Source organism: Ranitomeya imitator, chromosome 7 (assembly GCF_032444005.1).
Source record: "Ranitomeya imitator isolate aRanImi1 chromosome 7, aRanImi1.pri, whole genome shotgun sequence".
NCBI classification, from domain to species: Eukaryota; Metazoa; Chordata; class Amphibia; order Anura; family Dendrobatidae; genus Ranitomeya; species Ranitomeya imitator.
Window position 1 is genome coordinate 52278527 of NC_091288.1, and position 24939 is coordinate 52303465.

General features: G+C 42.2%; 1 protein-coding gene and 1 long non-coding RNA gene across 2 annotated transcripts; one reads left to right on the forward strand and one right to left on the reverse strand.

Annotated features, from left to right (window-relative positions):
- Positions 1–19380: 19380 nt before the first annotated feature.
- On the forward strand, positions 19381–24303 carry LOC138644634 (uncharacterized). Its single transcript, XM_069733227.1, has 2 exons — positions 19381–19814; positions 22843–24303. The coding sequence occupies exon 2, from the start codon at positions 22849–22851 to the stop codon at positions 24106–24108; it is 1260 nt and encodes a 419-aa protein (XP_069589328.1). The 5' UTR covers positions 19381–19814; positions 22843–22848; the 3' UTR covers positions 24109–24303.
- LOC138644635 (uncharacterized) lies at positions 20217–21317 on the reverse strand. Its single transcript, XR_011314634.1, has 4 exons — positions 20850–21317; positions 20676–20768; positions 20524–20598; positions 20217–20386 (listed from the first exon to the last, which is right to left on the reverse strand). It is a non-coding gene; the product is annotated as an uncharacterized lncRNA (long non-coding RNA).
- Positions 24304–24939: the final 636 nt, after the last annotated feature.

The following is a 24939-nucleotide window of genomic DNA, read 5'->3' on the forward strand; positions in this document are numbered from 1 at the left end:
CCGTCGTCCCTTCCCTGCTCACCTCTTTCCTTGTCCTACTCCCCCGTGCCGTGAAGATACTTGTATATATGCTACAATAAAGACGAATCCCTACCACAGGCTCGGTGAGTGTTGCCGCGTGTCGTTCTCTTGTCACTACATTGTTGCATTTTAATGCAATGTCGAGGCGACAAAAAAACGTAATTTTGGCGTTTGATTTTTTTTTAATTGTTTTATTTTGATTGGGGCGAAAGAGGGGTGATATGAACTTTTATATATTTTTAAACACATTTTTTTTCTTTTTTTGGCATACTTCAATAGCCTCCAAGGGAGGCTAGAAGAATGCACTACACGATCGCCTCTGCTACATAAAGGTGAAGCACAGATCACCTCTATGTAGCAGAAATGCAGCATTGCTATGAGCGCCGACCACAGGGTGACGCTCATAGCAATCTGCCATCAACAAGCATATAGGTCTCAAGGAGACCTCAGGTTGTTATGGCAATGCACCGCTGACCCCCGATCATGTGACAGGGTCAGCGGTGCGAGCACTTCCGGCCGCACAGCCGGCGACGCTTATTAAATGCCGCTGTCAGAGTTTGACTGCGGCATTTAACTAGTTATTGGGCGCGGGTGGATCGCAATTCCACTCGCGCCCATTGCAGCCAAATGTCCGCTGCTGAAAGCAGCTGACATTTCGCGGCTTCCCACCTCAAAGCGGTGGATACTGCCAGCTGACGTACTATCCTGTCAGCTGGCAGAAAGGGGTTAAAGTATTAGTCCACTAGGTACTTTTTTAGTTGAGTACTTTTATTGAATTTTTGATGTATAAGGCATTACACACCAATCGCCAAACCAACCCCAACTCAAACACAGTAGCCCACTATAATTTAGATAAAAATGTAAATAATTCCCCCTGTGATGGCTGGATCGGCTTCTCTTTGGTGAGTCGTGATGTTATGGGGTATTAATGATGTTACTACTTGAGCCTCAGGTGTCCAGCACATTGTTGTTATTGTTACGGCAGGTACAGATGTGTGCAGTTTCTGATCAAGAGTATGATCAGTTCTGAATTCATTTTTGCATCGCTTACTTTTCGTGAGGGTCCTCATGTTCTTTTTTTTCTTCCAAGCTTGCTCTGAAGTCTCACCTCCTTTAGTTTGTACTGACCGTGTGCAGCACGGTGGCTCAGTGGTTAGCTATGCAGCCTTGCAGCGCTGGAGTCCTGGGTTCAAATCCCTTCCAGGACAACATCTTCAAGGAGTTTGTATGTTCTCCCCATGTTTACGTGGGTTTCCTCCCACACTCCAAAGACATACTGATAGGGATTCTAGATTGTGAGTCCCATTGGGGACAGCGATGATAATGTGTACAAACTGTAAAGCGCTGCGGAATATGTTAGCGCTATGTCTGTTTTCTCTTGCCAGCTGCTGTTTGAAGAAATACATGGTTACAAAGATTCCAAATGTGTATATAAACTGTATACTATAAATTTCAATTATATGAGAAATCAGGAGCATAATGGTTTAATTCCTATATCCATGACCTTTGTGACCAAGGACTCTTCAGGCTCAACTCAGGTATGGGGATACACTAATTTTTTTTCCCACTCTTTAACCTTAGGGTTGCGTAAAATTTAAGTAAGACGCTTTACTTCACCATGTGTAATATCCTGCTTCTAATAATATGAATGTAGACAGCAAGGCATATTGATTTTGTCTGAACAATGGTGCACCCAAACATGTCATGATAAAAGGGGAGCAGGCAGGGGCCTGATGTGGATGATCACTCTCCATCAATAAATTTATGATATTTAGGAAAAGCTGAGTGAACATTGTGTAATTGAGCAGATAATCTTCTATCAGGGTTTCCAGAATAATAGCATTGTGGCACAGTTCTTACAGGGGCCTCCAGTGCACTCCTGGGCCTCATACTCCAATCAGGCCCTCCTTAGGGTACCGTCACACTATACCATTTAGATCGCTACGACGGTACGATTCGTGACGTTCCAGCGATATCGTTACGATATCGCTGTGTCTGACACGCAGCAGCGATCAGGGATCCTGCTGAGAATCGTACGTCGTAGCAGATCGTATGGAACTTTCTTTCATCGCTGGAGCTCCCGCTGTCATCGCTAGATCGATGTGTGTGACACCGATCTAGCGATCTAGCGATGCGATCCAGCGATGCGTTCGCTTGTAACCAGGGTAAACATCGGGTAACTAAGCGCAGGGCCGCGCTTAGTAACCCGATGTTTACCCTGGTTACAAGCGTAAAACTAAAAAAAAACAAACAGCACATACTTACATTCTGGTGTCCGTCAGGTCCCTTGCCGTCTGCTTCCCGCACTGTGACTGCCGGCCGTAAAGTGAAAGCAGAGCACAGCGGTGACGTGCTTTCACTTTCACTTTACGGCCGGCAGTCACAGTGCGGGAAGCAGACTGCAAGGGACCTGACGGACACCAGATGTAAGTATGTGCTGTTTGTTTTTTTTTAGTTTTACGCTTGTAACCAGGGTAAACATCGGGTTACTAAGCGCGGTCCTGCGCTTAGTTACCCGATGTTTACCCTGGTTACCCAGGGACCTCGGCATCGTTGGTCGCTGGAGAGCTGTCTGTGTGACAGCTCCCCAGCGACCACACTACGATTTACCTACGATCACGGCCAGGTCATATCGCTGGTCGTGATCGTAGGTAAATCGTATAGTGTGACGGTACCCTTAGTTCTTCTAAATCTGATAGAACAAATGATAAGAATATTTATGCAAAACATTTCATTATAAATTCACATATGAACATCTATTCTAAAACTTCTAAACAGAGTTCTGAATGACGAGTATCATCTATCAATGATGCATTTCTCTAATCTGGATTAATAGTAAATTGTTGGTGTCGTACAGTAAATTCTTTTCCCGTATTTCCTTTCTTAGGTGCCCATTAGTAGAGTTTGTTTATGTATTTATAGGCCTCCATTCACCCATCAGTGGCCACAAAAATTGTCTGTTCAGCCTTTCCTGGTCAGTATATATGTTATTACCTTTTTTAAAGTAAACTGATCTTGTTGTTGATTCAATTATCTTATAGGAAGGTATTCATTTAAACATGTGTATAATACTGTTTTCACATTCTTTAATTCTTTCTCATTGTATATAATGGCATATTGCTGGAGCTATACATTTGGAAAGCCCCAACATGAAGGCCTCAAACACTGCAGTCACAGCGTGAATATACCCTTAGGGGGAGATTTATCATGGGAGGGATTTTTGAAGCCAGTTTTGATGAAGGACTGCATTTACGTTACTTGCAGCAAATTTATGAAAATGTTTCATGACTTTTAATTTATTTGATGCATCATTACATATAACACAACTGTCTATAGATATCTCTCTAATTTTTTTTTTCATTAGATGGTGAGATAATTGCCACTTTTCTGCAACTTTTTAAAGGGTTAAATTTGATAAATCTTGCTTAGACTAATGTGGCTTGCTAGTCACATTTTGACTCGCATTCCAAATGCTGCTAAAGTGGCATAAAATCCCCAAAATTCCAACATTTTTGGTCAAAAAGGATATACTACAATATTATTAAATATTTGACGACCGAAAACTGGCACAAAAGTCTTGATAAACTGCGTCCTTAAAATAAATCCATTGATAATAACAGGGTGTTCCTTATTGTAAGCATCCAACATTTTGATGTAAATAATGACTCACCCATATGTGGTCTCCTAGGTCTTCTCTCCCTCATATCTTCATTTCTGCTGTTCTCATCTATAACCTCCTCTGCATTCCACATTATTCTATAATCTACAGCAGAAGAGCGATGTGATGACGTCAAATATGATGACGTACACGGTGACACATATTACACTGTACGAGCAGGCGGATCATTGGTATAAAAGGTATAAAGTTGTAATTTATAACATACTGCATGTGGGTATCCATTTTTATCCTTTTGTGGCTTACCCTCCTTGTGGAGTGTGCCAATGAATGCCTTCTGGACATCTGTCAAGTCAGCAGTCTTCCCCACGATTGTGGAGCCTACCAAAACAGACTAATGCCAGTCTCACACGTTCAGATTTTTCCGGTACGTGAAGAAATGGTCCCGGAGCTATCCGTGTCCGTGTGTGCACATAAGCCATCCGTGTGTCATCCGTGTGCTGTCAGTGTGTCCGTATTTCTCGTCCGTGTGCTGTCCATGTGCATACGTTTCACACACAAAGGTTTTGAGGTCCATATGAGCGGTTAAGGCATTAATTAAAGGCTTGGAACTTGCAAAGGTGTGATCCATTAGTGATGATGTGTTAACAGTTCCTAAAAATTATTGGACAATGACATATCATCTTAGGGGTGTGTGTTAGGACTCCTGACAATGAGGCTTTGTTGTGGTTGGCATGGCTTGCGTCACGTCGCTTTGGGGTTCACCACCATGTGCTTGATAAGGAACCACAGCTGCAAAAGAGGCTATGGGTTCACCCTCTACTGTTGCTACGTTGGGCATATGGTCATTTTACAAAATTATATCATGAACTGTGCAGATACCTGGTCAAGTTTGTTGATTTTTGTCGTCTTTCCATTCCCGGCTTTGACAACCTACTTCATGTTTTGCGGCCTTACCTTCTCAGACAAGACACATGCACGCGACTCAGCATTTCTCCGGAGGAGTGTTTGCTAGTCACCTTGAGGTAATATTTTTGTGCAAAACATGTTATTGTGACCAATAACAAGCAAACCATCATAGTGGGTTAAGTGTTTAAATTTCTAGTGATTAATGTTCCAATCCACTAGGTTATACAATTACCATAATCATAACTGCCAAACATGTCTTTGTTAACCATTGGCATAGAAATAAAGCCAAACATACAGTTTGGATATGTATTCTTACTAACAATCAAATAGTAGGGCCTACAACCGAACTGTTAACATAGCCACTTTGTGAAATGTACATTCCAAGTGACACCTGTGTGGTGCATTAATGAGTGTGGGTTATTTTGGACCAAACATATTTTTTATGTTTATCTGTGCTGTATTACCTTCACTATGTAAAACTTTTTTTCATTTATCAACATAATCAACAATTGATGGTGAATATTTGGCATTACTAGAGGAAAGACAGCATGCTCCCCGAGTAGCTCACTCTGCCCTTATAGTGAGGAATATGTTTGCAGATTTTTTTGTAACACCAGAGGGTAGTGTGCCATGGCAAATGGAGGAGCCCAACTAATGCTACACTTAAATATGTATTCTGTCCAAAAGTGTGTTTTTTATTTTTAACATTTTTTGTTTCCTTTTCTAACAAATTGGTTAGGGACTCGCAAGGCAATGAGGACCCTTGACGTGGGTGCGAGCTTACATTTGATGTGGGTAACTGATACATGGCCGTCTCAAAGCCTCATTGCTACCCATAGCAAATAACTAATACCTCATTATAATGTGTTTACTGTGGGAGTGATAAATACGCCATGTCTTAAAGTATATATTTGGTGTGATAATTGTAGACTAACAACAAATACCTAAGACCTTCACTCATTGACTGTGTTCTTGAAGGATAGTGGATCACCTTGCAATCATGTTGTTCAGACATACTGAACTTGAAGTGTACAATTTCACTGTCATTTGACAACGGTCAATATTTCAATGCAGTTGAGGCTGTGAGGGGGTGCAGCTTCAGTGACCTCACTGCTAGTCAATAAAGCTGCGTGCACCACCACCATCTCCTCCTTTACGATTATTTATAATCTGTGACGGATGAATCTTACCACCATCCTGGTTGTAAATTGTGTATGGGCCAGATATGGATGACTTTGGGACATAAAGGTGCCCAGGTATGGTATATTGCATATTTTTTCAATAAATGGGGCTGGATCAGACATTTGCCCATATTGCTGACTACTGGCACGGGCATGAGGCACTGAGGCTGGATCAGACATTTGCTCATATTGCTGACTACTGGCACGGGCATGAGGCACTGAGGCTGGATCAGACATTTGCACATAATAATGGGTGTAGCAACGGGCAGCAGGAAACCAAAGAGGAGCATACATTTTTGGATAAGGATGTCTGGAGGCAGGAGGTGGAAGCATGGATGAGGGTGCAGGCATTTGCTGTGATGGTTGTGTTTCGGCCCCAGGGTTGGCCCCTGAAGGTAGCGTACCTACATTTTGTGCATGTGTTATGTTGGTAGCAGATGGCATCTCTATTTGATGCTGTGCAGCTTGCCATTGTTCAATGGGCCCTAGCACGGGGTTTGGGTCCTGCTCTCCTTGGCTTTCAGCAATGACGGTCAAGATTGCAGCCTATACCCGTTCCTGCCGTTCATCAGGAAATTTGCCGAGGCAAGGAGAGGGAGCGACAAAACCGATCTACTGAATTTTCAGGTGTCATGGAATTTAGTATGGATAAAACTCGAGCATCAATGAGCTCAGGCAGCATATGTGGCTGTTCACCTATCGCAAAGAGTGTGTGAAAGATACTGAGGTAGATTTGATGTTGATGCTGCCTGTGGTGCTGGGGCTGATGTTTGTGATGTTGTTGGGGGCTGTTGTTTGGAAGCTTCCCACGAACACTGACATGTCTCCGTGTTTTGCACACGGACACAAGGTCCGTGAATACTCGCTGACATCTGCAGAGACACATTCATTTTAATGTGTCTACGTGTGTCAGTGTCTCCGGTACGTGAGGAAACTGTGTCACCACACGTACTGGAGCCACTGACGTGTGAGACCGGCCTCAGGAACCTTTTTAAATGCTAGTGAGACCTTTGCAGGTGTTTTTTGTTCATTGTTCTAATTTACTAAGATACTGATTTTTGGGTTTTCATTGGATTTAAGCCATAATCATCAACATTAACAAAAATAAACACTTGAAATAGATCACTCAGTTTGTAATGGCTTTATAATACAATAAAGCAACTTTTTAATGATATTCAAATTTTGTGAGAAGCACCTGTATAATAAAAAATGTGTTTCATTTGTTAAAACTGCATGACCAAAGTCTCTATCACAAAAACATGACATTTTGTGCTAAAATATGTGCGGATTTTCAATCTGGCACACTACTACCACCAGAGAACACAGCCTGAAATTTAGTGTGAGCCCTCAATTATCATAATTTTATGGAAGGAAATAATACTTATGCATGATAAAGACTAATTACAAATGTCACAGATATAGTCCTACAAGTCTGTGTCCACTAGTGCTGGGCAGAGTCTAGTTTTTCTTCTGCCCGAGTTGAACAGTAAATTTGTGAATAATAATCTTAAAACTAAAGTGATATATAGGGAAATGCTGTATCTGTATAGTCATTTAGTGTGACTGTCAATTGACCGATCTGAGATAAGATTATTGTACTTGTTTTTACGCACCACCCGAAAAAAAAAATGGACTGATTGCTTTCAGGCCATGAACCTACCTAGGTTTTCTTGTCTGGCGCTTTTTTTTTTTTTTTAAAGGTCCTGTGTGTTTGTGTGTCTTTTAACCTCTTATATGACTTACTAGTCCCTCATATGTCATCTCCTGCTCAGCTCACAAGCCTTCATCTTTGCCGGCAGATGATGGTTGTGTTATTTAATTATCATCTGCCTCTAAAGGCCCCGTCACACATAGCGACGCTGCAGCGATACCGACAACGATCCGGATCGCTGCAGCGTCGCTGTTTGGTCGCTGGAGAGCTGTCACACAGACAGCTCTCCAGCGACCAACGATCCCGAGGTCCCCGGTAACCAGGGTAAACATCGGGTAACTAAGCGCAGGGCCGCGCTTAGTAACCCGATGTTTACCCTGGTTACCATCGTTAAAGTAAAAAAAAAAAAAACGCTACATACTTACCTACCGCTGTCTGTCCCCGGCGCTCTGCTTCTCTGGTCTGGCTGTGAGCACAGCGGCTGGAAAGTAGAGCGATGACGTCACCGCTCTGCTTTCCGGCTGACCGGCGCTCACAGCCAGACCAGAGAAGCAGAGCGCCGAGCACAGACAGCGATAGGTAAGTATGTAGCGTTTGTTTTTTTTTTACTTTAACGATGGTAACCAGGGTAAACATCGGGTTACTAAGCGCGGCCCTGCGCTTAGTTACCCGATGTTTACCCTGGTTACCAGCAAAGACATCGCTGAATCGGCGTCACACACGCCGATTCAGCGATGTCAGCGGGACCTCAACGATCAAAAAATGGCCCAGGCCATTCCGACACGACCAGCGATCTCACAGCAGGGGCCTGATCGCTGGTACGTGTCACACATAGCGAGATCGCTACTGAGATCGCTGTTGCGTCACAAAACTTGTGACTCAGCAGCGATCTCGCTATGTGTGACGGGGCCTTAACTCCCGTGACTGGAGCGCAGCTCTGCCCTCAGCTGTTAACTTGTTAAATGCAGCTGCCTGTCAATCTGTGACAACAGAATTTACAGCAAGTGGCTCCGGGAGCTGCGCCGTTCGAACCATTAGGCCGGGATCACACATGCGAGAAACACGTCCGTGTCTCGCATGTGAAATCCAAGCTCTGGCGCCGGCACTCCAGAGCGGAGCATGCGGCTCCATGTGTTGCTATGCAGCCGCACGCTCCGCTCCACAGTGTCGGCGCCAGAGCTTGGATTTCACATGCGAGACACGGACGTGTTTCTCGCATGTGTGATCCCGGCCTTAGTGCCCCGCTATGCAATTGCATGATACCGAAGGGTTACTATTCAAGCCGGAAACTAGCTTTCATAGGAGACTAAGTTTTGTATATACAAGTGTTTAATGGACTACAAAATACAGTAAAAAGTTAAAAAGAAATTAAAAATTCTAGAAACATTTCAATCGCCCCCTTTTCCATGTTTCTAAATAAAAAATAAAAACAATTTAAAAAATATACATGCAGTATAACTCGATGGCCATAAAAGTCCGATCTATCAAAATGAAAAATTAATTAGCTCAATTGGTAAACTCTGATGAGAAAAAAAATGCCAGAAACACTGAAACACTGCAAAAAATGCTATAAAAATGCAAATGTCAAACATTGTATTGACCTCAAAGCGCTGTAGATTAAACCACTGGCTCAATGTTCAAGAAACAAGCAGTCGCCTAGCTCTATCAACCGAAAACATCAAAAAAATGGCAATACAAGCAAAGATTTTTTCCCTTATGAAATTTGTGATTTTTTTTCCCACCAGTTAAATAAAAAATAAAACAATGCATGTTTGGTATTTCAGTATTTATACTGACCTGGAGCGAGATATTGACATGACTTTTTTGGTATAATTAACTGTGAAAGACCCAAAAAACACAACTGTGCAATTACATTTTGCACCTTTTTCGTGTGGAAAATTTTCCACACTTGGGATTTTTTCCTACATTCTAGTACATGATATGATAAAATGGACGGTGTAATTCAAAAAGTAGAGTTTGTCCACAAAAAAGGCCTCATGCGGGTATGTGTAATTACTCTAAGGCCAGGATCATATTTGCGAGAAGCTCGCACAAGTCTCGCATCTCAATACCCGGCACTGCCGCCGGCACTGGGACCGGACTGAAGCTTTCAGCTACATAGAAATACATGTACCGCACGCTCCGGTCCCGAGTGCTGGCGGCAGTGCCGGGTATTGGGATGTGAGACTCGTGCGAGCTTCTCGCAAGTGTGACCCCGGTCTAATAAATCAGGAGTGTCAAACTGCATTCCTCGAGGGCTGCAAACCATGCGTGTTTTCAAGATTTCCTTAGCATTGCACAAGGTGCTGCAATCATGATGTGTGTAGGTGATTAAATTATCACCTGTGCAGTACAATGAAATCCTGAAAACATGACCTGTTTGCAGCCCTCGAGGAATGCAGTTTGACACCCCTGTAATAAATAATATTATGGCCACCAGAGGTTGCTGTTACGCCACACAGCAGGAAATCCCTTGTGTTATGCATCATCCTGACAGCTGCACTTCCCTCCTGAGCTGAACTCTTACTTCACCAAGGACTCCAGTAATATCCTCATAACAATTGAACCTGTGGATATCACTACAAATTCCTACTACTTGACACCATCTAATAGGACAAGCAAAACATCTTCACTGTAAATGGAATGTGATCAATACAGTGCGGTCTTACACTCTAGTCACAGCCAGAGCTGCAGTCACTTTTCTGTTAGTTTAGGGTCACATTGCGTTAGTGCAACCCGTTTAGCGCTAGCGGGTTGCGCTAACGCAATGTTTTTACTGTGGCTGCGTCCCGGGGTCGCGGTAACGTCCCTGCTCTCGCAGATCCCCGATCTGCGAGAGCGGGGAACGGACCGCGGGCGCGCCTCGGACGCTGCAAACAGCGTCCGCGGCGCGCCAGGAAACAGCGGCGCGTCGCTAGCGCGTGCCGAACATGGCACGCGCTAGTGCTGCGCGTTCCCATTGCCGTGAATGGGCGCGCTAACGGACGCGTTGCACGGTGTTAATTTCGCCGTGCAACGCTGTCCGTTAAGCACGTTCCCATAACGCAATGGGAACCCAGCCTTATTGCATCATGTCTGTTACTTCATTCACTTTCAGAGTGGCAGTCACTATTCTGCTGTTACAATATTTCTTATACTAAAGTCACATCTAGAGCTGCAGACGCTCTTAGGCTATGTTCACACGTTGCAATTTTTCAGCATTTTTTAATATACTTCAGCGTATCCCAGAATCTGTCCATTGCCCCCAGCAACCAAATGTATTATGAGTCAATTTAGTGGGTAAAAAAATCTAATTAATTTCTCAAATAATAACACAAGAAAACATGACGGTGTTATAGAGAAGCAAAGGAGAGATAACATAACCCCCAATGATGTATTCGTTGCCTGAAGCAACCAGACTTATATGCAGTCAGCCGCTGGGTGTGTGCAGAGGCATATTCAGTGCAAGTAAAATAATTGAGATCAAGAGTGAACCAAAAAATTCAGATGTATGGTAGATAAAGAATAAAAGATGATTTTTCCAGGTCTGTACGATTATGACTATACCAAAGATGCAGATTTTTTTTAATTAGCAAAAAAAATGTGACAAATTTGTAAAAAAGAAAAAAAACAAATTTTCCTTGTATAGCCTGTTTCCAAGACCCATAACATATTCATTTTTCAGTTGATGGAGCTGTGTGAGGGCTTGTTTTTTTTCAGGAAAGCTGCTGACATTTTTTTTGTTAACATTTTGGGGTAGATCCAATCATTTGGTCACTTCTTATTGCTTTTCTTGCATAGTTGCAGCATCCAAAGACCCACAATTCTGACATTTTGCGTTTTGATTTTTTTTCTGTTTATAGATCAGGTTAATAAAGTTTATATTTTGATACATCAGACTTTCAGACTTTAATGAATGTGTTGATATTAAATAAACATATATATATATTTGCAATCCTTTATTGTTAACTGTGGATAATGGGAAAGATTCAAATTCTTTTTATTATTATTTTTTTAATTCTTGGTTTAAAAATTATAAACCCGGCGATACTCACCTTCCGTGGGTCCACCGGTGAGCCTCCCACTGCTCCTGGCGTCCTAACACGATGTTACATTGACAGCATGGTAGCTATTTGTTAAGCTTCGCTGCTCTCAGTGGAGAGTTCCATCAATAATGGCAACTCACTGAGTGGCTGTGTGCACACTGTCGATATGTCAGCGCCGCAGCCAATACAGACATCGGGAGCGGCTGTGAAGACTCACCGGTGGACCAGTGGAAGGTGATTACAATGAAGATTTTTTTATGCTAATCTACTCCTAGGGATCAACAGTAAGGCTACTTTCACACTAGTCCGTCGGTACGGTCCGTCGCAAACCGTCGGCCCGACGTACCGACGGACAGTGTGATTGACTAGCACAACGTGGGCAGCGGATTCAGTTTTACAACGCATCCGATGCCCCATTGTAATGTCCGGGGAGTAGGGGGCGGAGTTCCGGCCGCACATGCGCGGTCGGAAATGGCGGACTCGACGCACAAAAAGACGATACATGCAACTTTTTTGTGCCGACGGTGCGCCAAAACACGACGCATCCGTCGCACGGCGGATGCGACGTGTGGCCATACGTCGCAATGCGTTGGTAATACAAGTGTATGAGTAAAAACGCATCCTGCAGGCACATTTGCAGGATGCGTTTTTTCACCAAAATGACGCATTGCGACGTCCGTCACACGATGCTAGTGTGAAAGTAGCCTAAGGCTGCTCTCACACTAGCGTCACTACGGGGCCGTCGCCATGCGTCGGCCCGACGTACCGACAGACAGTGTGTTAATGTGGCACAACGTGGGCAGCGGATGCAGTTTTACAATACATCCGCTGCCTCATTGTGTAATGTCCGGGGAGGAGGGGGTGGAGTTTCGGCCGCGCATCGAAAATGGCTGACTCGACGCACAAAAAAAGTTACATGTATTGTTTTGTGCCGAGGGTCCGCCAAAACACGACGCATGCGACGTGTGGCAATACGTCGCAATGCATCGCTAATGCAAGTCAAAGGAGAAAAAACGCATCCTGCAGGCACATTGCGACGTATGCCAAACAACGCTAGTGTGAAAGTAGCCTAACTGAGACCCTGTGACTACATGGAATATAATGACGCTATACACCCATCATGAGTTCTGTGTTGGGCACACCCTTTCTGGGGGCGTTTTCCTTGCAATTGCTATACCATATTGGCTGAAACTGACACCACTGTGATTGACACCGCTGTGAGTGATGTCACTTCCCTTTTCTCTGACTCATAGACATGTGCTGTATGGCGGCCTGCATGCCACACATTGAGAGTTGTGTCGTAGGAGTAAGTCATGCTGCAATACTGCTCTTAAGGAATGTTTCCTGTGGAGTTTCCTGATGAACTATGGCATCTAGGAGGAGAAATCTAATGGGAAAAGAAGATCCGCTCTTGAAAAGATGTTGCGTCAGTCAGCAGGGGCTTCAGCAAGCAGGTTTTTATTAATTTAATAAGCAGCTGTTGTTTTGACTCCTTTGTATATACTTTGTAAGTAAGTGCACTTTTTTTTTTTCTTTCTTAATCATATAGGGTGAACTAGTACAGCTAGGGAGAATTGACGATGAGAGGGGGTGCCGTGTTGCATTTCTAGGTTGTCAACCACTGCAGGTAGGTAGGTGCACAGAGTAGGGAATTTAATCAGGATAATGCCTGACCTATCCTCCTTTTTACCTATCACTCCATTTTTATTTTTTGCTCTTTTGAAGTTATGATTGGTCGACTTGCTTTGAATATCCACCTGTGCATTTATCCACTAAATTGACTCCTAATAATTATTGCTAGTGGTGATGGATACATCCCTGGATGTTGTATGCTATCTCCCTTTTGCCTCTATAAAGCGTTTTTTTTTTTTTTTTTTTTAAATTTGGTTTTTAAGCTCTGAATTTTCAGTTGCCAAATATTTTTACATCTGATAGTTTTGATGCGGATGAGATATTTACAGGAATCTCACGCCCAGTGTCCGAAAGCCTGAACTGACCTGCGGTGCATGTTTCAAATCTGCAACATGTTAGTTATTTTTGGGTATGCACACTTTTGTGTAGGTTTTTCCCTGTACAATTGTACTAGATGCAGGTAAAAGTGCATATATATATATATATATATATATATATATATATATATATATATATATATATATATATATATATATATATATATATATATAACTTTTGCTGCAGAAATGCACTAAAACTACATGTAATCTGCATATGATTGTTCAATATTTTTTTTTTTTTTTTCAAAGCTGAATACGAGGTGGTATTAAACATCTTTTATTTAAAACATATGCCAAAAACCAGATTAAAACTGTCAGAAAATGCCCTAAAAAGTATGCACGTAACCTAATTTACCAAACAGATGCAGAAAATTTGTAACATCAAAAGTTCATTGTGGGAATGTAGTGTAATGTTTGGTAAAGGGCAAAGGATACTTTCCTGGATTCATAATGTTATCTATCACTTTCCTCTTAAAAGTACCTTGATGTCTTTGACTCGTACCATGCTGACCAGTAGTTATTGCCCTTAGCGGACATACAGTATCTCCTTCATTATTGCTGCTATTTAACCTTTTGTTTATATCCTTTTTATCCTAATGTGGTAGAAGAAAAACAGCTGAAAGGTATGAAATCTTCCATTTTATTTGTATATATGAATTAAACCTCTCCATATGCATCATTAGTCCATAGATGGAGAACATTCAGGTTTCCAGTTAACTTATTGTCATTACCAGTGTTATGACTACTTTTGAGAATTGTGTGTGGTGTTTTTTTTTTTTTTTTTACACTTGATGATCACCTGTTCTCATTTAGTGTGATAAATTCACTGGTCATGCTAAAAGTCCTCTCTGACATTAAACTAAAGCCTGGACGGTGTAGTGTAGGATATCTACTCAAGGGCTTATTCACACCAGTGTATTTGGATATCAAAACCCAGAGTGGAACTTACGGATAAATACTATTATTGAAAGATTGACACAAGTTCTGTTTTGGAGAAACTCCTTGTTTTGGGTATGAATGCTGATGACACTGATCATAAGTGTGTCGCCTAAGGACACAGTTCTTATATTGGAGAGAACCTGGCTGCTCAGATGTTGCAACTGTTTTCTGATGTACATCATGTTCATAAGTTGTGTTTTTTTTTTTTTTTTTTTTTTTGAGGATCCCAAAGTTCAGCTTTACTTCCACCACAGAAGCATGAGCACAGGTCACCAATGCTAAACATATGTGGAACTGCAAAACCATTTTTTTGAAAAAAGGGCAATTTGATCAAACTATTTAGTGGATTCAGATTTTGTGCAAATAAACAAACCCCCCCCCAAAAAACCTGACTATTCTGAACAAAATAAAGTTTGAGTTCCAGAAAAAATACACCATTACAAATGTGATAGTGGGGAATAGTTTACCTAAGACACTTGCAGAGCATTAAGTTTGTAGAATCTGGTTTACTTTTAAAAATGTTAAACTGACACCTGTTCGGTAGGAGCAAGCAAATGACAGGACTTTGGCTTTTCTCTGGTTCTCAATAAAACAAAAGCAAATGATCACAAGCGCAGGCACAAAACTCCTTATAGATCCTCTTTAAAATATTTGTGTAGCCTTTGAAATGACTAAGCTTTGAAAGTTTTGTGGTTCTTTGTCACTCACTACCCAAATGGGTTGGCAGTAAGTGATTTGTATGTTGCTGGCATCATGGATGTGCTAGACTTTTTTCCGGATGTGTAAGTGGCAGGGTGAGGTTACTGGTATCTGCACGCTACCATCGCCACCCAGCATCGATTCCGGGTGGTGATGTGGTCTTTGAGTGAGGGGCACGGGGTGTAGTTTAAAGGAGCCTGTAACTATGAAAATGCCAGTCTGATTCCATCATGTTGAAGAGCAGGGAATGCTGAGTATATACAGTATAGCTTTGTAAGAAGGTTTAGCATAGCATGAGTTTATCTTAAACACCTACTCTTTCTAGGATTTTTGGTCCAGTAGGTATCTTGACTGTGATTGACGGTTTTCTTTATGGGTATAGACAGAGAAAGCTGTCAATCACTGATTAAACCATCCTGGAAAAGATCCCATAAATCATATAGCTAATGTCTAATACAAGCAGCTGCCAGGTTACCTATAATAAAATTATTAGTTAACATGTCATAATGAAGGTCTGTACTAGAATCACAGGTCATGGATTTATAAGTAAAAGGCAAGAAACAGTTTAATGTACTCCAGAATTTGTACTACAATTTGACAAAGGAGAACCATGATTTTCTATTGCCTCAGATACCATTTCTATATAGAAACTTTAATACAAAGGCACACATTGGAACTAACACCTGATCCCAATAAAGGTATACGTGAGAGAACGTAATTCATTCAAATAAAATGTAATTAATACTATAGCACTTCTTTCCTATGATTAAAAAGTACATGTCATGGAGTTATTGCAGCATCTGACTGCTCCTGCTCCTGTGCTGAAAAGAAGCACTTCACCTCTTTAAATGTTAGTTTCTTTTGGCAAAACAGGGGTTAATCGGCCATGTTGGAGACTCTGGGAGTCTGAGCTCTCAGTTGATCAGTTAGTCACTGCTATCCACTATATAATCTGGATCTTGATTGGAACTCATGAGAGCTAGCTTATGCTGTATGGCTTGGTGGAGAGGTGTTTTTTGCTTATCAGGAGTCTGGAGGAGTTATCTGTGACTGTTGCTTGGGTTTGTAAGTGTGGTGGTTCAATTTCATCCATTTATTTTTATTTATTTTTTATTCCCGTCCTCCACTCCCTAGTGCATTCCACTGTTGTATGTGTTTGAATATTTGTATGCCTGTTATTTGTTACCCTTGTTCGTCAGGTTGGAATACTGCCATGCACGGCAGCTCCCCTCTTCCCTGGGTGGGGGAAGGGAACAGAAGGAGGGCTAATTCAGGAGGTAAGGAAAGGGTGGAGGCCCCGGCATCTTCACCTTCAGAAGTATCCTGGGGAATAGGGAAAGTTAGGGTGCCCCGTAGTGTTAGGGACAGGGTAGGAGCCCCTGGGTCACCTGACAGCTGAGTCATGACAGTACACTTGATACCAGCTTTCTTCTTAGTTTAATATAAAAACACAGTAAATTGGCTAGTTTCACACTGAAGGAAACATAAGAGTAACTTTTTGGGTTTGAGTTGAATGTGTGAATTTATGTATTGAATGGCAGTACTTGAGATCTCATTACAGTTCATTGTGCAAGGTTTCTCTCAGTTGCACATCTTTGTTCTCCGGAGTTTATACCGGTTACAACTGGAGGGTGAACTTTTTTTTTTTTTTTTTTTTTTTTTAAATTCCCTTTTTGAATTGAAGCATACACATTTTGTGGCAAGTCTGTTAGTGAAGAGCAAATGTGATTGTTTGACAATCCCTGGATGTGTTGTGCCTGTCTATCCCCCACAAAACACGCAGTTGCAGGGACTCTAATAGAATATTTATCCGAACATGACCAAGATACTCGTATAACACCCGAGAATGCTCAGATAGCATGTTCACTCATCACTAGTCTTGGTGTTTGAGGTTTTTTTTCAGTAAGGTTTTAGCTAACTTTCAATTTTTTTTTTTCCTCTCCATTTGCTGCAGTTATATAAAACATTAATGTAGGGTTATTTACATAGTTACATAGTTACATAGTTATTAAGGTTGAATGAAGACTATATGTCCATCTAGTTCAACCCATAGCCTAACCTAACATGCCCTAACATGCAAAAAAAAACCCATGTGGCAAAGAGTAAACTCCACATTGGGGAAAAAAATTCCTTCCCGACTCCACATACGGCAATCAGACTAGTTCCCTGGATCAACGCCCTATCAAGGAATCTAGTGTATATACCCTGTAACATTATACTTTTCCAGAAAGGTATCCAGTCCCCTCTTAAATTTAAGTAATGAATCACTCATTACAACATCAACATTTGTTCAATTTTGTAGACTTAACTTCCTATATTGCTGAACAGTGAGGGCTCACGTGTTGGCAAAAATAACTACCTCAATATGTAGTGTTCTATTGCTCTTTAAAGATGAAATATTCCATAAAATGTTTAACCCTGTTACATAAAGAAACTGTATTGTGGTTTCAGACTCGCCGTCAAATTGCTGATAAAATGCATTGAAACATTGTTTGCTATGGTGCAGTGCCCATTGGTGGGATATACAGTAGACGTTAATAGATGATGCTAGTGCAGGAATATCTACAGACTGTACATCTGTACCAGTTTACCCTGACTTGTGCGGCGATAAAATTAAAGGGACAGCTTGTTTTTTTTTTTTTTTTGGTTTTTTTTTTTGCTTCCACATTAATAATTGTCTTAAGTTTGACTCCCATACTCCCATTCAATGCTAGTGACTGCAAACCTATAAGGCAGTCTATTAATCCATATGTTGACTATTTGTCAATCGTACTATAATGCTGACTATAAGATTGACGCTATTGCTATCAGTATTGGCTTTTCATTGTTCATGATGGCAATTTTCATCTAGGAAATAAGCAGTATATTATACTGTCTAATGAAAATATTCCTAAACACCTACAATACTGTATTATCTAATAGTTGACTATCAATATGTATGGCAAAATAGCACAGCTTTTATTACCCTGATGCATGAAAGGCAAACTGTGCTTGACAATTATGTTGGCCTCTCTAATGCCTTCTAAATGCTGACTTACTTGTATGTATGTGTGTGTATATATATATATATATATATATATATATATATATATATATATATATATATATATATATATATTTTTTTTTTTTTTTCTCTGCTCCACCCATTACCTGAGTTGCCTTGTGCTGGATATGAGTAATAAAGGGGCACGGCCAAATGCTGCAAGAATTTGTATCCACTTTTGTGGATCTCTACAGATTGGGGCATCACAAATATCTCAAATCTGGTGAGATAAGCCATATGTTCAGAGTCCTTTAGGCTGCCGTCACACTAGCGGTATTTGGTTAGTATTTTACATCAGTATTTGTAAGCCAAAACCAGGAGTGGAACAAATACAGGAAAAGTGTAATAGAAACATATGCACCACTTCTGCATTTAAGAGCTATTGTGAAGTCTGGTGGTAGGAACTCCTGCAGGAGAACTACAGAGCCCAGGAGAAGAAACAATCCCTGGGATTGGGTGGAGCTGGAGTTCAAGGAAGCCAACCAGTGCTATGCTCCTTGCTATGGTCGCTGTCAGGGCTCCAGTGAAATCTGCACTGTCACATTGGACATGGTTCTGTGTGGTTAAAGAAGTGCCCGACTCTCAGTTGGGAATAAGATAACTTGATATGATCCTTGGTTGCCAGCAGTGGAAAGGGAGCTGGTGTACTTTGGATGCCATTGTCCATGCTGAGAGGTTGGTGCATGTATAGTGCTATATGAAGTGGGAGTGAGGAGAGCTGCTACACATGGCCAAAAAAGAACTGAGTTCATCACACCATGAGGGACTGTGGAAATTCCTGTAACAATGTAAAATGAGGCTAAATGATTGTTAATATGACTTTATCTAAATTTAACAAGTTCATGGTTAGCAAAATGAGGTACTGTTGAAGCAGTGCACTGAATGACTGTGGCAAGTTACATCTTAAAAAAAAAAAAAAAAAAAAAAAAAATTATATATTCGACAGACTGATCCTGAATTCCTTACACAACTTCCCTTTTTTTTTTTTTTATTCTGCTGAGGGCAAGCTGCCTGCTAAACCACCTTGACCGCTGACTACAACACACCGACTTGGTGGAGGCCGACCCATACACTTTGTCCTGTAAATATTTGCTTCCCCAGCCTATCAGCTGCTAGCAGGTGATGTATCAGGCTACTGTCACGGGGATATCATGAGTGTGGTCTCTTTCATGGGTCAGAATATTGCAGTGTTTGGCTATTCGAATACCTCCACTAGTTTGATCTACTTTGCTCTCCAGTTAAGGTACCGTCACACTAGACTATTTTACAACGAGAACGACAACGATCCGACCAAAATGAGATCGCTGGAACGTCGCTGTTTAGGTCGCTGCAGAGATGCCAAACACACCAACCTACGAACGATGCTGGAGCGATACAGTGACGTAACAGCGACTCACAGATCGTCCTCGCTAGTCGTTTGCTCAGTGTCACACAGCAAGAGTGTAACGATCTAACGATGCAGACGTAGCCAGATAGGTGTGTTTTATGCACAGGGAGACACCCAGGATGTGACGTTACGGCGTCCCGGAATATAAACCGCAACTCTACAGCGATTGATTCATATTGTTGGAGCGCTGTGTCTTCACGGTCTTCTGCCTTTACAGCGTCCTGTTCGGAACGATCCTTCGCCAGCTACGATCCTCTTCTCCCGTGGACGTTCTGTCTAGAACGTATTCTGCTGCAGGCGTCTTCATCGTTTCTTTTCTTGCTCATCAACGGTATGAAATGTCTTTCAGTTGTTTGTTTCTTTTGTGTATAGTTATGGCTATTCAATAATGTTTATCTATGTATATGGTGTAATGATGGATAAAACACCTCCGGCAGCCATCTTGTGCATCTGGCAAGCAGACGCACAAGATGGAGGCATTACTATGCGGTTTGCAAACTCAGTTGCGCTGTCTGCCAATTTTGCACACACCATATGGAAAGGTAAACTAGCTGTCTGCCAATTTTGCACACACTATATGGAAAGGTTAACTAATTCTCTTGTGTCTGCCTTGGCTGGCCCTGGCGTGCTCCGCTAGTAAATAAAACAGCACACAACTTAAAGGAACGAAATTTTTTTTTTTTAGAAACTGAACTGATTTTTTTTGTTTTCAACAAAACACTAACATCTGTCAAGAAAAACAGAAAAAAAAACATTTTTAACGCCCGCGCGCCAAAAGGTGTCGCAGCGTGCGTCCATGTTGCTGCACTTGATGCTGCAGCAGCACTACTGTGCGCTCCAAGAGCGCTACTGTCCGCTCCAGTCCCTCTTGTTTGGCCAGCAGCTCTCTCACAGTGTCCGGTTCTGTAGATAGAAGATAGAATAAAAGTCTTTTTTTTTTGTCCTGTCCCAGAGGTCTTTTTTTTTTTTGGTTGCATTTTATTAGTCGCTGTCAAATGTGACATCCCACCGATAACCCCTCCCACTGTCTGTATACTTACGGAAAAGGGACGCCTGTTGTCCATCACTGGAGCTGCTGACCACCCATCCCCTGTCTCGGGCCAGAGTTCCCGGAGCTAAAAGGAATCAAAATCATATCTGTTTAACAATTGAACTCGCTGTGGGGAACCGCTCGCAGTTTATCGTCACTTACGAATGCTCGCCTCTGGGGAGAATGATGCCGAGCCGGGGGAGGAAGATGGGTAGCGGAAGGGCGGAGTAGTGGCCTGTGGTGGGGTTACTGCATCTGTAATGTATACAATATTTCAGCTCACCTCTTATGTCCCATATGCCGTTATAATTTTGAAATGAATGATGGATAACTTACGTGACGGTCCAGCTTGTGGGCTGCTGCTGCTGCTGCTGGAAGATGTGGGGGAGGATAGTATCCTCTGTAGCCGGCGGCGTCTCTCTACACAAAAATAAAAGAAACACCATGTTTAGACAACAAAAGTACAGAGCTGTAGACATCACAATAAAACTAGACAATATTGACAGCAAAAGTTAGGAGCCTGAAATGAATGATGGATAACTTACGTGACGGTCCAGCTTGTGGGCTGCTGCTGGCCGCTGTGGTGGAGGTCAGTGCCCTCTGGTGCCGGCGGCGTCTTTCTACACAAAAATATAAAAAAAAGAAATCGCCATGTTTAGACAACAAAAGTACAGAGCTGTAGACATCACAATAAAACTAGACAACATTGACAGCAAAAGTTAGGAGCCTATCGAAATTCGGCAGCATCTGTAATGTATTCTATATTTCTGCTCCCCTGTAAAGTCCCATATGCAGTTATAAAATTGAAATGAATGATGGATAACTTACGTGACGGTCCAGGCTGTGGCCTGCTGCTGGCCGCTGTGGTGGAGGCCAGTGCCCTCTGGTGCCGGCGGCGTCTCTCTACACAAAAAAATAAAAAAAAAGAAATCGCCATGTTTAGACAACAAAAGTACAGAGCTGTAGAAAAAAAAAAAAAAAAGAGGCCATTTGCGGGAAGGAGTAAAAATCAATTTTGACAAGCTAAATGTAATTACATATATAGAACATAGGAAGCACCTCACGGCAGTGCACGTCTCCTGTTTCCCCCTACTGGCAGTGCGAGCAGGGTTGCCAACCTCCACGTAATGATTTCAGGACAATCGTGATTACAATTGCGGACATCCGTATAAATTAAATATGGGGGGTGGAGATTATGGAATTCATGACCTGACCAATTTTTACGCGACAACGCATTTTTGCGCTTGGACATTATAGAAATTTGAAAAGAAAATATTAAATTTTTGTCCTCGTAAGTCCCGGACAAGTTGGCAACCAAGGGCACGAGTCTCCCATTTCCCCCCGCTCGGTACCGTGCGTCTTCCAATTCCACCATTCTGATACTTGCCTTGCTTTGCCTCCGCTCGCAAGTGTGCCAGATGGAGTGGCTGCTTATAGCGCAGGTCGGCCCACTTCTTGCGCAGTTGCAGCGCACTGCGCCGGATGCTAAACCTCCTCTCCATCATTTCTGCAATGCGGCCCAGCACTGCATTCTTGTGCAAATTTGGGTGGGCAGGCCGGCTCCTCCTTCCCTCATAGTCGAGGGCATCCATCTTGTCCACAAAAAAACGCACCTCGGCCTGCCCCAGAGGAGCACAGCGCTGTCTCGCCGCCATTTTCTAAAGATAGACGCTGTACGGCACCGCCTAACCACGCCCAGAGGAGGTCCTAGCTGCGGCGCGATCGGCATCGCTATAGCGTCTCTGATTATGCACAGCGTCGCGTTTGTGACGCCGGCTCCAGACATCCTTTTTTTTGGCGTTCCTGTTACCAAGTCACAGCGTTTATTGTCTTGCTTTCAGTTTTGTAGTAGCTTGTATCGTAATTTTGGGATGTTAATGAGGTGCGGCTGTAGTGTTAAACGCTGCTTATTACACATGTAAATATAAATTTCCATTAAATCCTATGTTCACATTTCTGTAGAACAGGGCAGCGTCTGAGATGCAACGCTGAACAGATATGTGAGCACATGCCCAACGCCGCTTTTTGTGACCCATGCATTAACTTTTCCATGGTTTTAGGGTCAGAAAAAAAAACATCATGCATCGTCCTCTGTGTCCTGACGCATGATTCACAAAACGATAGGGCAACACATGTTATTTCAGGCCCCTAGGTAAAATATAGTGGCACATGCATTGCCGTGGCTGCACCGAACAAAACGCTAATGTGAACTTTGCCTTCTAACCAAAAAAAAAAAAAAAAATGTGTGAACACTATTTAACAGTATTGGTTGTCTTGTGTCACTTTAGCAAATCATATGTAATAATTATTTTTTATTGTGCTTTTTCAGGTTGCCATGTCTCTTTCGGATGTACCTGCGATTGTAGCGGCTGCATTGCTGTTAGAAGCTCAGAACCAGCTGGAGGCTGAAGCGCGAAACAATCGTGCAAAGCGACAGCGCCGCATGTGGACCAGACAGTGGCTGCAGAAGAGGAATCAATTGTCCCACATGGGCCTAATCAGGGAACTGAAGGAGAACAACCCGCATGATTTCAAGAACTACCTGAGAATGTCCGAGGATTCATTTAATTTCCTACTTGAAGCTGTGGAACCTTATATTAGGCGGCAAAATACAAGGATGCGAGCTGCTGTCCCTGTGGATGAGAGACTGGCTGTTACGCTCCGGTTCCTGGCGACTGGCAGGTCTATGCAAGACTTGCATTACTGCGCTGCGATTTCCCGAACCCTACTCAGCGTCATAATTCCGGAGACATGTAAAGCAATTATCTCTGCTTTACACCAAAATTACATGCCTTTCCCGGAGACCCCGGATGATTGGAAAGAGATTTCAAGGGGATTTCATGAGCAATGGCAGTTCCCTAACTGCGGGGGTGCCTTGGATGGGAAACATGTCCGCATCACCCAACCACCACACTCCGGCTCCTTTTATTATAACTATAAGGGTTATTTCAGCGTAATTCTGATGGCCCTCGTTAATGCGAACTACGAATTTGTAAGTGTGTCTGTAGGGATCAATGGGAGATTATCTGATGGCGGAGTTTTGGAGCTAACCGATTTTGGGGACCGCTTGAAAGAAAACAAACTGGCCTTGCCTCCCAACAGTGACACTACTGAAAACCTGAACTTTGTGTTTGTCGGAGATGAGGCGTTCCCACTGCATCCCAACCTTTTGAAGCCATTCTCCCAGAAAACTCTGACACCTGAGCGGCGCATATTTAATTACCGGCTTTCGAGAGCTAGACGCGTTGTGGAGAATGCGTTTGGAATCATGGCAAACCGATTTCGTGTTTTCCACACTGCAATGAACATGAAACTATCGTCTATAGACTCTGTGGTTCTTGCTTGTTGCGTCCTCCACAACTTTTTGCGCCGCCGTGATGCCACTGCATACAGCCCTCCACAGTATGTAGACTCTGTTGACCCTGCAAACGGGGATATAACCCAGGGAGAATGGCGTCTAGACAATCACACGGTTTCTGGCCTGGAAAGTCTGGGATCCGGAAGGAACAATGATGACGCGACAAATTGCAGGGAAAAATACTGTGACTTTTTCAATGGTCCAGGGGCTGTCTCATGGCAGCACCAACAATTGTAGCGCAACTGTAGGCATATCTTTTACCATTTATTATGGATTACATTTGTTTTTGTTCATCCGCTCTCGTGTACCATTCTTTTTAGAACCCAACCAATTTCTTTGTCAAGTAACAATGTCAACATAACGATATATTGATTTATGTACATTGTCTTGTTCTTTTTATTCCATTCCAATTAAAATATTGAACTATGAAAATACTCTACTTCTGTATCAAACATATGAACCATGGGAATCAACAACCTCTTCTGCCCTAGCGCTTTCATGATGTGTGTGTATGTATGTATATATATATATATATATATATATATATATATACATATATATACAAAATAGGAAAAAGAAGGCAGCACTCATAAAGTTTCATGTGAAAAAAATATGGAGATTTAATCGACCCACATCACTGCGCGACGTTTCAGCTCACTGAACCTTTTTCAAGGCTTGAAAAAGGCTCAGGGAGCCGAAACGTCGCGCAGTGATGTGGGTCGATTAAATCTCCATATTTTTTTCACATGAAACTTTGAGTGCTGCCTTCTTTTTCCTATTTTGTATATATGTTGGATAAATGCTTGGACCATTCTATCCAGGGGGCTAGGCACCCGCTATTGGTGAGCATTGTGCTGTTCTCTCTCTATATATATATATATATATATATATATATATATATATATATATATATATATATATATATATATATATATATATATATATATATATATCCCGATTAAAATGCATTTGGTATTGTACAGTAAGCATGTCCACTTTGCATATTGCCCACCCACATAGTATTTTGCCCATCCAGAGAGCCACGTAGTATGGAGACAAATTTGAAAA

Coding starts and splice junctions, on each gene's coding strand:
- LOC138644634 (XM_069733227.1), top strand. CDS start 22,849: ATGTCTCTTTCGGATGTACCTGCGATTGTAGCGGCTGCATTGCTGTTA.